Genomic DNA, 16209 nt, shown 5'->3' on the forward strand with positions numbered 1-16209 from the left:
GTGGTGAAGCCCTCACCTTGCCAGTGAGGAAAACAACACTGGTATCCTCGTCATAGAAGGGCAGGAGGGTGGATGGGGCCACATCAAGGCCGAGGACAGACAAGGGTCCGTCGGGTAGAGCCTGTGCCCGGTACAGGAGGATCCTCCTCTCGCTTCGACTGTGGGGAGGTGACAATATGGGTGGGTAAGGTGTCCCTTAGGGACCCCCACCCCAGTGTATTCCTCCTACCTTTACCTATCAAAGCCGGACACTAGCAGATAGTCACCGCTGCAAACCCAAACCAGGCGTGCTCCACGGGCCCCCTCAGGTCCTGGACCCTCCTGTGTGGGGTCAAGGTCACACTGCCTGCTTGGAGAGAGCTGGGGGGGGACGGGCAGGTGCCTGCAGGGTGGGGGATGCTGTCCCCACCACCACCATCATACCTGCTGAGGCTCAGTGCTGCGCCGTGGCTCGTAGAGCCGTAATCGTGTGTCTTTGCTCACTGTTGCCAGCTTCTTCCCATCAGGGCTCCAAGCCAGGCTGAAGATCTGGGGAGACACATATTATGCCCGCCATGCAGTTCTCTACCTGGCCAAGTGCACCCTTGGGGTGTCATAGGAAAAACAGGGAGACTAATACTCGGACACAGAACTCGGGGCCTTCTTTGGCACTCGTTGCAGAAGGCCCTTCTGCCAATGTGTTTCTGAGCGCTGCCTTCACACAGCTGTCGTTTCAGAAAAGCCAACCTCAAAGCTAATTCATCTCCCCTAGGTTCCAGTGGTAAAAGTAAAGACTCAAAATATGAACCAAAAAAGTTTCTCATGCGTGTCCCCAGACGTGTCACCCCTAACCTGGTCGGTGTGTCCTTGCAGGCACAAGGCTTCCTGCGCAGCGCTCAGGTCCCAGATCCGCACCGTCATGTCATAGGAGGAGGAAACCAGGAGGTCGGAGGCCGTGGGGTGGAAGCGGATGGAGTAAATCTTCTCCGTGTGACCTGGTAAGGGCGAGCGGCGTGTGGCTGTTCCCACAGGGCAACACCAGGCTGGCTTGTCCCCAGGTAGGGTGCTGGATATACCTCCTTATGTGCCACTCACCTCGGAGGACAGCTTCAGGCTCTTGCAGTGTCCCCTGCAATCCTCCCTCAGGGATTCGCCACAGCTGGATCTTGGCATCTTCTCCCGCTGTGGCACCAGAATGGATGGGCCGTGGTTAGCGTGGTGATCTGCAGAGCCCGGTGCCGGCAAACAGCCCGGTGCTCTCCCTGGGCTCGGCACACGTACCGACAGCGAGGCGCCGCGGGTCAAAGGGGTCCCAGGAGAGGTCAGCCACAGCTGCACCGTTCTGGATGGTGGGCACGGCTGCGTCAGGTTGACGGCCAGGCTTGGAAAGCTGCAGGAGAGAGCCGGGGAGGGTCACTGCACCGCACCCACCAGTGCCCTGTTGGCCGCCGTGCCGTGCCTGGGGTACCTCAAGGACAGCGATCTGGCCACCAGCGGAGAGCAGGGGCAGGGCGACGCGCTGCTGGTTGGCGCAGAAGCCGTCGCACTCGCCCGGCGTGGTGAGGCTGAGCCCTGGCAGGTTGGTGAGGTGGCTGTCGCGGTGCAGCACCCTGCCCTGCGCGTGCCGGAAGCGGGAGCTGGGCCCTGGCACAGGCAGGGGAGGCGTGAGTGCCCTGGGTGTCCTCCCCCAGCACAGGGACACTGAGCCCACTTCTCTGCCTGCTCACCCAAAATGTTCTGCAGTGACTTCTGGCTGGGGCTGCTGGCAAAGCCACTGGAGGGGCCAGTGCTGGCCGAGAGGGATGTGGTGGCACTGCCCGGCGAGGCCAGGGAGGATGGCAAGGAGTAATCACTGGCCTCCTATGGGAGAGAGAGAAAAGGGGGACAGAAGGTGCTGGAGTACTAGTTCAACTCTTTTCCTGCAGGACGAGGGTGACAGGGACCTTTCAAGCCCCTGGCATCCCTGGCACACTCCCTAGCAGCCCAGGTGCTCACGCTCTGGTCAGTGTCGGTGTTGGCATCGGTGCTGGTGGGGCCGGTGTCAGCTGTCTGCAGCCGGGTGTCCACAATGACCGGGGAGGTGAAGGTCTCGGTGGGTCTCCGGGCAGGGTGCAGGCTCACCCTCCTCACCTGCCAGTGGGCAGAGCAGTGGGCAGGGGGCAGCCCCTGACAATGCCACTGGTGAGGACACCCCCCTGGGTGACACTGACCTGCTGGCTGTCCCCTGCCCACCAGGCCTGGGCATTGGTGGCTGGCAGTGTCCCGACACAGTCAGGGAACAGATCCTCATGGAAGTCCTGCACAGACTGTGGGAGAAGGGGCAGGGCAAGGTAAATGTCCCCAAAACCACACGGACCCATCCTGCTGCCAGCTGGCACTGCCAGAGCTGGGGCACCCATGGGTAGTCCCTGGCACCCCTAGACACTCCCCCAGCAGGCTATGAGCCACAGCCCCATCCCTGCAAGCTGCCTGCTGAAGCCTGTAGGTGTCAGACACTGCCTGGCACTGGGCTGCCTCATGCACCCCTGAATGCACCCAGCCTCCAGCTTTAAGCACCCAGTGTGCTGGATCTGGCACCCAGGATCCTCTCTCCAGCACCCAGACTCCACGACCCAGCACCCAAATTTCAAACATCTGAAGCACCCAGCACTTAGGTTGCGCCTCTCAGAACCTAATTCACAGCCTCCAGCACCTTGCACACAGCACCTGGCATCCCAAAGCCAGCACCCAGCACCCACCCTCCTGCTCCACTACCCACTATCAGCACCCAGGTGTGACCTCCTCTCCAGCCCTCCCCCAGCTGGAGACTAGACTCCCCTTGCACCCATGCGCCCTTTGCCACCCAGTGCCAGTGAGGCGTCAGTCACGAGATGGTCCCAGGCCCTGGTGACGGCGCCATGCCCAGCCCCGCTGTACCTTGCGCGGCACCAGGTAGCTGATGGGGACGAGGGCGGTATCGGTGAGCTGCAGGACGCGCAGCACCTCGCAGGCCATGACGTCGAGCGCCAGGCGCGGCACGGCGGCCAGGCCCCGTGTGCTGCCCTCCGTCCGGCACTGGGTCACTGCAAGACAGGCGGGGTGGCCGTGGGGCAGGCAGCGTGGGCAGGGGTGAGACCCGCCTGGGGCTGCCAGGACCCTGGCATGAGATTCATCCTGCTTACCCTGGGTGAGCGACAGCTGCGCAGGTGCCACCTCGAAGCAGTACAGGAGGTTTTCTCCCTGGGAGAGAGGTGCAGGGGATGGGGCATGAATGCATCCGTGGGGAGCACCCACCACAGATGCATGCACCCCACTGCACCCACATGCACCCTGCTGCACCTCACTACACTCCCCCGTACCCTTCTGTACCCCACTGCACCCACATGCACCTGACTGCATCCTCATGTGCCCTGCTACACCCTGCTACACTCTCCTGTGCCCTCCTGTACCCTGCTGCACCCACACACTCCCTCCTGTACCCTCTTGCACCCTGCTGCACCCCCTGCATCCCCCTACACCTCTCTGCACCCCACCACAACCCCTGCATTCCTCTGCATCCTCCTGCTGAACCCCTCCCTGCCCACATGGACCTCCCTGTACCCTTCCTGTACCCAGCTTCTGCACTCTCCTATCCCCTCTTGCCCCCCGCTGCCATGGCACCCCACCTTGCCCGCCAGCACCAGCAGTCCAGTGTCGGCATCGTACAACGGGATGGCCCCCCTGTGAGAGAAGGAGGGCGCTGAGCAGGGCACCCATTGGCACAGCACCCTGAGGGTCTTAGGGATGGTTCCTGCACCTTCCCTGCCTGCCCCAAGCTCTGTCCTGGGGCAGCACAGGGCAGGATCAGGCCCTGCCTCTGTTGTGCCCAATGAGGTGCTATGCCCAGCCATGGGGCAATCCACTCCCAGTCCTGTACCCTGTGCCCTGCAATGGAACCCAGCCCTGCTCGGGGAAGCCACCAGCACCTAAAGGGCAGCCCTGGGGCCTGCCAGGCCGGCTTGGCCAGTTTGAGATGAGTGCATGGCACACCCCTGGCACCTGCTGTGCCAGCCAGCCCCAGGAGTGCCCTGTGGTCGGGGCTGTGCCAGCTGGAGCATGGCTCTACTCCTCATCCTGCATCCTGTCCCAGAGGGTGCTGGGTGGCTGGAGGGGACAATGCCTGGAAGGGCACTTGGTGACGTCCTGCCTCGGGACCAGTTGGCACAGGGTTGGCAAACATCACCCAAGGTGGCTGTGGCAGGCACTGGAGTCACCTGCCAAGCTGTGGTCACCATCACTGCCACCACTGCTGGGGCTCAGGGCTGGGACAAAGGCACTCTGGGTGCCTGGTTGTCCCAGCCTGGCCTGCGCCACCCTCATGGTGCCAAACCGCAGCACCTGGCACAGCTCTGCTGTCGCCGGGGCATGGGGTTAGCCCCATGAAAGCCACCCACTGAGCCTTGGTGGCTGGGGCTCTGCAGATGCTGGTGTTCCTGAGGTACCAGGGCACTGGGGCCCAGGGGTGCTGAAGTCTCTGGTTACCCTGGACACTCTCGATATGGAGGTCTTTGGGGGTGCCAAGGACGCCCAGCCCCTGGTGTTACCAGGTTTGCCAGGGATCCCCAAAACTCTTGGGGAGCCCTGGGGTGCTGGAGGTCCCAGAGGTCCTAGGGGTTTCTGAGATGCTGGGGACCCCTGAAGTCTCAAGAGGTCTCTGTGACTCTGGGAGGCCCTGAGGCTGCACAGCTCCCTGTGAATCTGGGATTCCTGGGGGTCCCTGTGATTCTGGGGTCCTGGAACTGCCAGGGGTCTTAGGGGTCCCTGTGACTCTGGGTGGCCCTGAGGTTGCAGAGGCTCCTGTGACTCTAGGGGGTTCCGGGAGCTGATTATGGGGGTCCTGGAACTGCCGGAGGTCGTGGAGCTGCCAGGGGTCTTAGGGGTCCCTGTGGCTCCAAGGGGACCCTGAGGATGCAGAGGGCCATGTGATTCTAGGGGGTCCCGGGGGCCCCTGTGATTCCGGTGGTCCTGGAGCCGCCAGGGGTCCTGGAGGTCCCGGTGACTCGGGGGGTCTTGAAATTGTAAGGGGGTCCCTGTGGCTCGGGGGGCTCCCCGGGAGGTCCCGGGGGTCCCGGCGGCCCCGCCCTGCGTCGGGCCCCAGGTGCGCAAGGGGCGGAGCCTCCGGGTCTGGGCGTACTCGCCCCGCCTCCCCTGTTACCAGCAGCCAATGGGGAGGCGGCGGGAGGACAGGTCCCACCCTCCGCGCTTTTAAAGCCGCTCCCCGCGCCCAGCGCCGCCAGAGAGGGGAGTGCCCGCCCGGCCGCCATGCACTGACCGCCCGGTCTCGCTCGGAACGGCCCCGGTGAGTCCCGCGGCCTCGGTCGTCGCTGACCCGGCCCGCCCCTCGCCACGGGTCTGGCCCACCGGCGGGACGGGGTTCCGCCGTGCCCCCTGGGGCTCAGGGGGGCGGCCGGCCCCGGGGTCCCGGTGGGCCCGGGCTAAGCCGTGGGGCACCCAGGGCCGGCTGCCTTCCCGGGTGACAGGCTGTCACCCAAACACCGGTCACAGGCAGGGCACCCGGGGACAGCACCTCGCTCCAGGCCTCGGCTAGGGGTCGGTGTGCTCTGCTGCCCTCAAGGCCTTGGCTGAGCCAGGGGGCAGCCGGCTGACCACTGCCCTGACTGGTGACGAGGCCTTGGCCAGGCTGGCGTACAGACGCGGGGACAGGGCTGCAGGCAGGGTCCGGGGTCTGCTGTCCCAGCCTGTGCCTGTCCTGCCATGGTATGTGCTGGAGTCTGCCCCGAGGACCCCAGTCTGGTACCGCTCCCATCGTGGGGAAGAGAGATGTGGCTGGGGCCGATGTGAAGCTCAGCTCCCTCCAGCTGTGGCTAGTGGCTGTGACCCACTCTCTCAACAGAAGGGCACCAGGATCCCCATGGGACTGGCACACTCCTGGGTCCATCTGTGCTCGCCCTGTCCCAGCAGACATGGCAGCAGGGTTCGCTCTTTGGGATCAGGCAGAAGTGGGAGCCCCTGGCAGTGGTGTCCACCACCATTCTCCTCACCGAGGGCTCAGCCAGGGTGGGGTTTGGCTGCCCTTGCCTTGCCTGTCCCCAGGAGCTAGCGTCCTGGGTTGCTGACCCGCTGTGGGGCCGAGTGGGGTCCCTGGGCATTGCTGACAAGGAATTCCCTCCCGGCTGGCACAGAGGGAAGGGTGCCAGCAGGGCCACCGGCCAACCTGGCTGTGGGCCGGCGGGGATACCCCACTGCTTCTCCTGCTGCCAGTTCCCTGTGTGCTTCGTCACCTGGTGTGCACTGGGGAGTGGTGGTCCTTGTTACCCTCTCTAGGTGCTGCTTTGGGCCACTGCGGTGTAAGCGTCCCTTCCCATGCTTGGCACTCTCCATCTGGGTTGGCAGCTGCCACAAAAGTCAGTGCCTCCCAGCAAAGATGCTCCACTTCGGCTCTCTTCCCAACCGATGACCTCCATTCATATCTCCCTCATACAGCCGCTAATGCCAACGTGCCCCACACTGGCAGAGCTCACCCTGCTAGGAGCGGGGCCGCCAGACTGGGCTGACCTAGCCAGGGCCGTGCTGCTGCCCACATGGGCAGTGCCGCCATCAAGGATGACACTAATTACTATTTTCCCCCGCACCACGCCAAGGCCGGGTGGCCTGGCCGGGTGGCCCTGATGCAAGTGCTGCTTGCCCGGCTGGCTCTGCCGGCGGGACGCGGCAAGAGGAAGCGCTCGGGGACAGCCGCGGTCACCCCAGTCACGCCGTAGGAATCTTGCCCGTGCTGCCCGGGCCACGCGTGGCAGCATCGCCGGCCTCCTCCCAACCTCCGCCAGCGTCTGGCTTCCTCCGCGGGCGCTTTGGCTGCCGGTAAAGCGGCTCTGCTGGTTTTTCTCCTTGCCGGCACCTGAGCCGGGGAGCGCGGTCGGGTCAAAGGGGCAGGAGCGGGATGGAGGGGCCGGCGAGCACCCTGGGGAATGCAATAACCAGGCCTGCATTCCTCCGGGGCTGCTGTGGAAACTTTAATTAAATAGGGAGGGGAGCCCGGGAGGAGGTGGGAGCTGCAGTGGCACAGGGTGGGTTGAAGGGGAGGAGGATTAAAAGGCTTAATCCTGCGTCCCCCCGGCTGGGTCTCGGGAGGGGGCACGTGCTGACATGGGCTTGTTTTGGAGGAGCGTGAGGGAAACGGTGTTGGCATCCCGCCTGGGGAAGGCACCGTGTCCTTGCCTGCGGTGACAGAGACGCAGCCCCGGGCACGGCTTAGCGCGGGGCTCCGTCCTGCCCGCGCTGCAGCCCACCAGCTCGGTGGCCTACCGGCAACAACAGCAGCTTTGTTTGGCTGCAGGGCCTCCATCGCTGGTGTGGGAAGGGACATCCCGGCCGTGACGAGTTCCCCAGAGAGAATGGCCAAATCCCTGAGCAACAGGGAAGGGCTGGGACCCCTGGGTGGGCTCCAACAGCCTGTCCTGGGCAGATGTTGCCCTGTGGCACGGGGACAGCATCAGACTATCCCTAAAACGTGGTGGGTGTAAAGCAGGGTGTCCCCTGCCCAGTCCTTCATCCTGGGCAGGCAGTGGGACAGGATGGCCTGGCCCAGGGGGCTGCAGGCAGGGAAGGGAAAAGGGACAGCACTCCCACCTCAGCAGGCTGGCAGGGAAAGGCTGAGCCGGGACTGGGGGAATCCGAGCCCAGATCCTCCCCGCAGCCGGAAAATATGAATAATTCGGCAAATATCTGCGGTGCAGGCGCAGGGGAGCCCGGCCAAGGCAGCAGCAGGCTGCTGGCAGGGCGGTCCTAACACCTTCAGCACAACCGGGGCCCCCTTTCCGCACTTGGGGACCCCTCTGGCATGTGGGAGAGGCTGTTCCCCTGCCCCCGCTTTTTTCAGAGGGATGAGCCCTCCGTGAACCTGGGCCGGGTTAACTCCTCTCTGCCTCCAGCAGTGCCCGGGCGGGGAGGTGACGCGGGCGGGCTGCCGGCGTGTGCCGGGGGAGCAGGGTGATGCCGAGGTGGCGGAGGCGTGCGGGCGGAGCAGCCTGCCTGGCGCTCGTGGCAAGGCAGGGATGCGTGGCCGTGGCCCGGCCAGCCGAACCTGCCCCGGGGAGCCGGGAGCCTGGCAGGCAGGGAGGAAATGCCAGCGTAATTAAAGGGACGAGAGAGAGATTTGGAGTCAGCAGCTGGTTGCAGCGCGGGACACGTCAGCGAAACCCGACCCTGGCATTGCAAAACCAGCCCCGGCCTCGCCAGCCTCCCGCAAGCCTGGCCCTGCTCCGGCACTGCCCACCCGGGTGTCCTGGCACAGCGGTGGCACTGACAGCATGGTCAGCACCCTGTGCCCAGGGCTCTACTTGCCGGCCACAACCCTTCAGCTACCAGAGCCACCTCAAGGGCTGTCATGGTGGTGAGGGGTGCCGGGTCTGCTCGCTTAGCTCCCAAAAGTGCTTCACAAGGGCTCCATGATACTATTTTGGCTCTGTTTGGCCCTTGTGCTGGGTACTGATGGCCCGGCTGTGATGTGGGACTGTGGCAGGACCCAGCAGTGGCATTGATGAGAGGGCTGGGGGCTGATATGGGGGTGCCAGTGGGTGGACTCAATGACAGTGGACCCCTGGTGGACAGCAGAGCTCTTCCCCACTGTTGTGGGGCTGATGATGACCCCCTGTGACACAGCACAGCTCCTCCGTGGTGTCAGGCTGACGGCACAGGTCACGGCAGGGCAGGGCTGGTCGGGCCAAGTGACTCAGGCAGTTGTGGTGACCCTGCCCAGCATCTCGGGTGAACCCCACCCTCGGGTGTACCCCACCCTGGGGGGATCCAGCTGGGGGAGAGCTGTCTGCTGTGTTAACCCTGTCCGGCTGTGGGTGAGCGCTATTGTCCCTCAGGCACGGGGAGGGGGAGGGCGGCTCGGTTGGCTGGGGCCACACTGAGGGAGAGGGGACACAGCACCAGTCCAGACTCCCCTCCAGCTCTCCGTGCAGGCCGTGGCACCCCGGCACCGGCCAGGGCCCCCCGCAGCGGCAGGGCAGGCGGCACGTGCTGCTGCGCGACCCGGCAGCCCCCCGCACATGGCCGGGGCCCCTCCGCCAGCCAGGGCAGGGAGTGTGTCTGCAGCTCGGCGCAGGGGAGGAGGAGATGACGCCAGGATTGGGGAGGGGGCTGGCGGGTCAAGGTGCTGGCAGCACTCCCACCTCCAACAGCCCAGGGCAGTTTGCCTCTTCCCTGCCCAGGGACCCCCCGCCTCTGTTACCCCCTCAGTGCCCCTGAGATGGGGTGGCAGAGACAGTGAGTCCCTGGCCTGGCCTGTGCTAATTAAGAGTGTTATTAAAAGAGCTGAAAGATGGAGTTGAGAGAAGAGCCAGCGCTGTGGGGCACAGCCAGCTGTGACATCGGCCAGGCACCCACAGCAGGGCTGGGGCAGGGCTGATGACAGCCCTGCTTACCCCAAGAGCATTCTGTCCTCAATCTCTGCTGTGCCAGTCTCCAAGGGACACGGGGGGATCACCAAGGTGCCAGCAGGGAGGGGAACAGTGAAGTGACTTAGGGCACCCAGGAGACAGGAGCAAGCTTTGGGCAAGTACAAGCCCTGGGACTCTGAGGGGACACAGCTGGCTCTGATGGGCATAGTGGGGACAAGGGAGCACCCAGTTCATTTGGTCCCACAGGCTGTACCCAGGCCGTATCAAGGATTGCTGTGCTACCAGTGATCTGGGCAGGAACTGATTTGCAACCTGCCAGAACGACCAGGAATTTTGGGGGAGCCTGTGTCCCAGTGGAGACGGTACCAAGATGCCAGGCCAAAACTGGTGGGACGTGGCTCATGGTAGAGCCTGGAGTGTGCAAAGGTTCCACTGTGCTGGGGGCTGGGGAGGAGCAGCCTGCATGTGGCTTCACTCTTGCCAGCTCTGTCCTTGCTGCAGCAGTGCAGAGGAGACAGGAGCCCTCTTGGGACTTTCCCACTCCCTCCATGGTCCCTTTGGGGCCAGAGGGTCCCTGGCAGGACATGGGTAGATGGTTCTTGCATGCCAACAGTGGTGCATGGGCAGTCTGGTGGGTGTCTGAGGCACCCCACAGCCCTGCCAGCCCAGGGTAACCCCCTGGAAGAGTCTAACCTTGGAAGTCCCTAACCTTGGCTGGGTTTCTCTCTCCCACAGAGCTGACACCATGAAGCAGCTGATCATTTGCACGCTGCTTCTCTGGGCCCCCATGGGGCTGGCTGGGGCATGTCCTGCGGGCTGCCAGTGCCAGGACCCCAAGACCATCCTGTGCGCGGCCAGACGGGGCCACACCGTGCCTCAGGGGCTGCCCCCCAACACCCTCTCCCTCTATGTCTTTGAGAATGGCATCACGACGCTCAACGAGGACAGCTTTACAGGCCTGCCCGCCCTCCAGCTCCTGGACCTCTCGCAAAACAAGATCACCACCATCCAGAGAAACATCTTTCAGCCCCTGACAGAGCTTGTCAACTTGGATCTGTCTTCCAACCAGCTGCAGGAGATCACCAATGAGACCTTCCACGGGCTGCGGCTGCTGGAGCGGCTCTACCTGCAGAAGAACAGGATCCAGCACATCCACGCTGCTGCCTTTGACACGCTGGAGAACCTGCTGGAGCTGAAGCTGCAGAACAACCAGCTCCGGGCTGTGCCCCCCCTCGACCTGCCCAACCTTCTGCTGCTGGACATCAGCTGGAACAAGATCTCCACCATCACACCAGGGGCTTTCCATGCTGTCAACATCGAGTCCCTGAAGATTGCAGGGCTGGGCTTGACCAGCTTAAACGAGGAGCTCTTCCAGGCCCAGAACAACCTCCACGAGCTGGATGTCTCTGACAACCTGCTGGAGCATGTGCCGGCAGTGCTGCGGCGACTCGGGAGCCTTACCAAGCTCAGTCTGGCTGGCAACACCCGCATCTCCCAGCTGCTGCCAGAGGACTTCCACAACCTTCACAACCTCCAGGAGCTGGACATCAGCAACCTCAACATCAACACCATCCCTCGGGATTTCTCTGGCTTCTTCCCCAGGCTTCGGGCCATGACAGCCGCTGGCAACCCCTTCAACTGCATCTGCCCCATGAGCTGGCTGGTGCAGTGGGTGAATGCCAGCAGCGTGGTCCTCCGGCGGCCTGAGGAGACACGCTGCCACTTCCCTCCCAAAAACTCTGGCAAGCTCCTCCACCACCTGCAGTACTCTGACTTTGGCTGCCCCACTACCACCACCACCATCACCACCACCACCACCACCACACCACGCACAACGACGCTGCCACCACCCGCACCATTCCCCACCAGCAGCTGGCCTGTGCTGCAGCCCAGCACCGCTGCTCCCACAGCAGGGGCCACAGTCCCCCAGGCCAGCTCCACGCTGGTGCCCTTCAGTAGGCCACCAGCCCCCACCAGCGCCCCCCCACCCATCTGTCCCCCTCGCACGTGTCTGAATGGTGGCACTTGCCACCTGGGCGCCCAAAACCTCCTGGAGTGCCTATGCCCAGCAGGCTTCACTGGGACGTACTGTGAGGTGGGGGCAAGGGGGACGACACCAGCCCTGGCCACGCCAGCCCCACCACCGAGCCGACGGATCAGCATCGCCCAGGTCAGCAGCACCTCCCTCAAAGTAGACCTGCAGAACTATGTCCAGTCCAAAGCCCAGCTGAAGGGCATCCGCTTGAGCTACCGCAACCTCTCTGGGCCAGACAAGCGGCCAGTGATGCTGCGCTTGCCGGCGTCGCTCTCCGAGTACACGGTGCGGGCGCTGAAGCCCAACTGCACCTACCGCGTCTGCATCGGGCCCTTGGGAGAGAAGGTCTCCAAGGAGGAGCACTGCGCTGAGGCGCAGACCTTGCCTGCCAGCCACCAGCAGCACTCGCCCGTCACCCAGAGCAAGGACAGCAACCTGGCCCTCATGATTGTCCCTGCGCTGGCCGCTGCGCTGCTGCTGGTGGTGGTGGTGACTGCTGGCATGTACTACCGGCGGCAGCGCCGGGCCAAGGCGCACGCCGGCAGCGGGGTGGAGGCTGGCCCACTGGAGCTGGAGGGGGTGAAAGCCTGCCTGGAGAACGGGAATCTGAGTGGCCATGGCCACAAGGTGCCGGAGGCGGCCATGCTTTCCAGCGAGTGTGAGGTGCCGCTCATGCAGTCACACTACCCCAGCAACAACAACACCCCAGGGCTCAAACCCTCCTATTTCTGAACCAGGTGGGATGGGGCAGCCAGGCAAGACCTGGATGGACAAGGGGTGAGCTCCAGCACCTGGCCATGTTCCTCTGGGGTGAGGAATGGTGAGGAGTTAACCAAACTAAGGCAGAAACCCCCAAACCCATAATGTGCAATTTCCGAGAGGCTGCCAGGCATTGGGAGGAGATGCTCGTGTTCCCGTCAGTGCCTTGGTTTCTGTGACTCAACACAGAATGTGGGCAGCGAAAAAGAGGGGGTTTGGGCTTTTAATGTGGGGTTTGGCTGGGCTTTTTTTAGCTACTGCTAAAAGCAAAGCTGCGGTGACTCGGCTAAGGGACGCCCACGTGCTGGTAACAAGGGTCCTTTAGCAGAGCGTGGCCCATGGCTGCCAACTCCCTGGAAGCCGATGTGAACAATCAGGCCTGGCCGAGGTGCTGGGACCCTCGGGACCTCCCCGGGCCGAAGGAAGCACCGAGCAGGCAAACCGGGAATTGAAGCTTTACGAACTCGGAGAGGATATTTATACACGGTTACTTCCCATTTCTTCTGGGAAAACTCTTCCTTTTTGTCGTCGTCGTTCTAGTACAGGTTTGTGTACAGCTCCTTTTGTAAGGCAGACCAGAAGGGTGTCTTCTTTTTTGTAAGAAAAAAATTAAAACACCACCAGTGAAAACCTCTGCGTAGCCCCGAGCGCTTCTGCAGGCGCTGGCCGTGGCAGGCAGGGGCACGGGTCCCCTGCGGTGGAGCAGGAAGGTCAGTCGCGTCCTCCCGTTGTTATTGGCGAGCGCCGGGATGAGTCAGGGTGGTGGAAGGGGGAGTTTCCCCTACTCTGAGCTTCTCCCTCCCCGGGTGCTGCCCCCGGCTGCGGGCGCTGAGGAGTTGTTCCCAAAACAGAGGCCATGGGTGTTGAATCGGCCCCTGCCCTGTGCATCATCCAGCCTTACTTCATCCCTGCCTGCCTGCCAGATGGCTCCGGAGCCAGCTGCGGGACAAACAGCCCAGCCCAACCTCTGTGACCTCCCAACACCACCCCCGGCGGCAGCGGCACCTCTAAAGGGATACGTGTCAGCCTGCTTGGTGCCCCCAAAACAGGGGGTACAGCCGTAGCCACCCCTGCAGCGAGCCCCTGGCTCCTAGAACAGCCGCTTCCGTGCGCTGGCCCCGGCGGGGAGGGCTGGGAGCCGGCGCTCGGCAGGTTCCCGCTGCCAAGTGGGTTCTGCTCCAACCCTCTGGTTTTAATCGTTTTCCAATCCTTTATCTTTCAGCCTGGAATTTTCCAGGTTGGGGCCGTGCCCACCGAGGTATGTTTGATTTGGAGAGAATGAGCAAAACCGGGCTGAAGTACAGCGGCTGCCGCCAGCCAAGCCGGGGGTCACCGCCGTGCCACGCGTGCTGCCGCCCGCACCGCCGGCTCTTCGGGAGGCCTTGCTCCGGTGCAGGATTCGGCCCTGACCCCAGTCCCGCTCGCTCCGGGGCGGGAGGGAACGGCTCTGGATGCAATTAGGGGCGTGGAGTGTCGGCGGGGGCGTCTGGCGAGGCACCCCCCCAGCTCCCAGGTGGGCTTCCGGCAGGGCTGGCTCCCATTAGGGCCGGCGCAGAGGCAGGAGGGGCCCCTCGCCGGCGCGGGCTGCTCGGTGCGGTGGCCACGCTTGCCTGCTCAAAGGGCCCATTGTGGTCCTCTCCCCACAGATTTTTCAAATTAACATCCCGAATTCCTCTGAAAATTGCTGCTGTGTAAATATTTTCGCTGCGAGCTTTGTATATTTTCCAGCCCCGCGAGGAGAAGAGAAGTCCCTGGCGGAGCTGTGGCCTCGTGCCTGGTGCCGCCAGCCGCTGCTGCCGCCCCCCGAGCCCAGCCGGGCACAGGGTCAGCCCTGGTGTGTCCCCCTATGGGCACCGGGTGACAAGGGACCTCCAGACCCTTCCCTCCTGGCCACTTGCTGTCCCTCCAGCTTCATGACCTGCCCTTTGCCTGATGAAGTGATTTTGTTCAGTTACAATTAGCTGGAGGTTTCCAGGAACGCCCATGTGCTGGGGATATTGGGGACCCCCTCAGCAGGTTCCATTACTGCTGAGGGGCTTCCAGCGGCTCCGAAGTGACCACACTGGCTACTGTGGCACAGCAGGAGCAAAGCAGGGTTTGGCTTGGGCAGGTGCGGTGCAGCTGGGGAGACCAGAGCCAAGGGTGGCTCAGCTGGGCGGTGGGGGGAGCAGCACAGGAGGGGCAGTGAGGCTCACCCTTGACACCAAGGGGGGTGAGAATGCTGTAACCAGGATTCAGCACCCTGTGGAGCTTGGATACCCCCCCCAGTGCCCACATCTGCACCCAGGCAGTGCTCAAAATGTTCCCTTCCAGCCCCGAACTGGAGCACAAAAGTCCCGCTGGCCGCTGCCAGCCCCAGCGCACGCCAGCAGCGGCTCTGGGCGGCACATTGTGTGGTGCTGCTAATTCCTGTGAGCTGAATCAGCGCTGGGGAGAGATTGCAAAACCCCCTGAAATGAACCCAAAACCAATCCCTCTCACTATGCGATCCCAGTGGGGCCAGCATCCCAGCACCCCGGCCAGGAGCCACTCAATGAGGAGCCACCGGTTTCATGGGGGTAAGTCCTGCTGCCACAGCGCCAGCCCAGCCCTGCACCCCAACTGCTGCAAGCCTGGAGGGCTCTGGCTTCCCGAGAACTATCCCTGGCCCCATGGCAACCTTAGCCTGGTCCTCTGGGCCCCCCAGGTCCCCATGGCTGGAGCAGAGCCCTGGGGGACACACACTGCCTTGATACAGAGTGCCAGGTGTCCCCTTCCCTGCGCCTCTGAGGTGAAGGCAGATGTGTGCCCATCCCACAGCCCCACATGTGCTGCCAGGAAGAGCTCCTGGAGAGGCAGAAATCCCACCGGCTGCCAGGGAGGCCAGGGAGCACCGGGAGGCCACGGAGGTGGCAGTGGACCAAGGCTGTGGCCCATCTGGGAGTGATTTCGGCACTGCTGCCACTTGCTGCCTTCCCACCCCAGTGGCACAGGGCTATTTCTACACGGTGTAATTACCAGGGCAAGCGGCTGCCCCAGCATCAGCTGCTTCATGTGGCTCTCCAGCAGCAGCTCCCCACACAAGGGATGGGTCCCACTGGGGTGGCACCTGTTGGGCTGGTCTCTCCCCACTCTTCTTGTCTATAGTTGGCAGCCAAGCCAAGGCACCCATGGAACAAGGGGGCAAGGGCAGGGGTCTGCAAGGGGATAGGGACAGGGATGGACCTGTCCTACTCAGGGCTCTGCCACCAAGACCTGACCACTGGGGTGGGTGTTGTCAGAAATGCCCAACACAACCCAAAAGAGCTGTTCAGTCCCCAGAAAAAGGGGAGGCAGGGCACTGGGGACAGGCAGGATGCAAGCAGCTGATGATGGGGAGAGGTGGCAGGATGACAGTGGGGATGTGTGTCTCAGCGGGGTGAAGTGCTTTGGTACACATAAGGGCTGGAGTCAGGAGATGTTGGGGGTGCAAGCCTGGTCCCCATGAGCTGGCTCAGATGCAAGTTTTGGATAGAGGCAGGGGGTTGGTGGGTGCTGAGCATTGTCCCTGGGTAACCACCCAGGCCCCTCCATGTCTTGCTGCAGTGCTGGGGAACCAAGCAGCCTCAAATCCTTCCACAAACATCCTGCCCTGTCAGCTCTGGCACATCCCAGCTCTGATGGACTTTGCACCATGAAGGGTGGTGGGGATCCTGCTGTTCCCATCTCTCCTGCCCTATGGGGCTCTGCCCAGCACGAGTACATACCATGAGCACACAGCTCCCTGGGACCTTTGCAGATTTAGTCACTTCAACTAACCCAGCCACAGCCCTGAGTTGTGGTGTGGGCAGGAGGTACCCCCAGCTTCCCTGGGCACATTTTAGGGACACCAAATGATGTGGTGACACAAGGGAGCCGCTGTTCTTTGGCCCCAGCGTGGTGACAGCCCCGTCCTCGGGCAGTGCTGTGCCGGGCGCCGGGCGTGCAGCAGCAGAGTCTGGTCACTGACCCCGAGTTGGAGCTGGTAACTCAACCCCACCGGTGCTGGTTACAATTTAGGGCAACAATAACCTATTGAGGCCCCTTCCTGGC

The 16209-nt window shown here is 63.3% G+C and overlaps 2 protein-coding genes across 4 annotated transcripts in view; one reads left to right on the plus strand and one right to left on the minus strand.

Annotated features, from left to right (window-relative positions):
* LOC104300291 (coronin-7) overlaps window positions 1-16209 on the minus strand; it is a 41529-nt gene that overhangs the window by 3783 nt on the left and 21537 nt on the right. For all 3 annotated transcript variants that reach the window (XM_054180493.1, XM_054180491.1, XM_054180492.1), the window contains 13 exons: window positions 3624-3678; window positions 3141-3198; window positions 2896-3041; window positions 2190-2285; window positions 1975-2109; window positions 1707-1839; window positions 1448-1623; window positions 1261-1369; window positions 1075-1161; window positions 832-974; window positions 424-528; window positions 236-321; window positions 17-158 (listed from right to left, as the gene is read on the minus strand). In XM_054180493.1, coding sequence (XP_054036468.1) covers window positions 17-158; window positions 236-321; window positions 424-528; window positions 832-974; window positions 1075-1161; window positions 1261-1369; window positions 1448-1623; window positions 1707-1839; window positions 1975-2109; window positions 2190-2285; window positions 2896-3041; window positions 3141-3198; window positions 3624-3678 — 1471 coding nt within the window. The remainder of the gene's footprint in view (window positions 1-16; window positions 159-235; window positions 322-423; window positions 529-831; window positions 975-1074; window positions 1162-1260; window positions 1370-1447; window positions 1624-1706; window positions 1840-1974; window positions 2110-2189; window positions 2286-2895; window positions 3042-3140; window positions 3199-3623; window positions 3679-16209) is intronic.
* On the plus strand, window positions 4496-14037 carry VASN (vasorin). Its single transcript, XM_054161290.1, has 3 exons — window positions 4496-4544; window positions 4894-5296; window positions 10101-14037. Exons 1-3 carry the CDS (start codon window positions 4496-4498, stop codon window positions 12130-12132), a joined length of 2484 nt encoding a protein of 827 aa, XP_054017265.1. The 3' UTR covers window positions 12133-14037.

The sequence above is a fragment of the Dryobates pubescens genome, chromosome 4 (assembly GCF_014839835.1).
Source record: "Dryobates pubescens isolate bDryPub1 chromosome 4, bDryPub1.pri, whole genome shotgun sequence".
NCBI lineage: Eukaryota > Metazoa > Chordata > Aves > Piciformes > Picidae > Dryobates > Dryobates pubescens.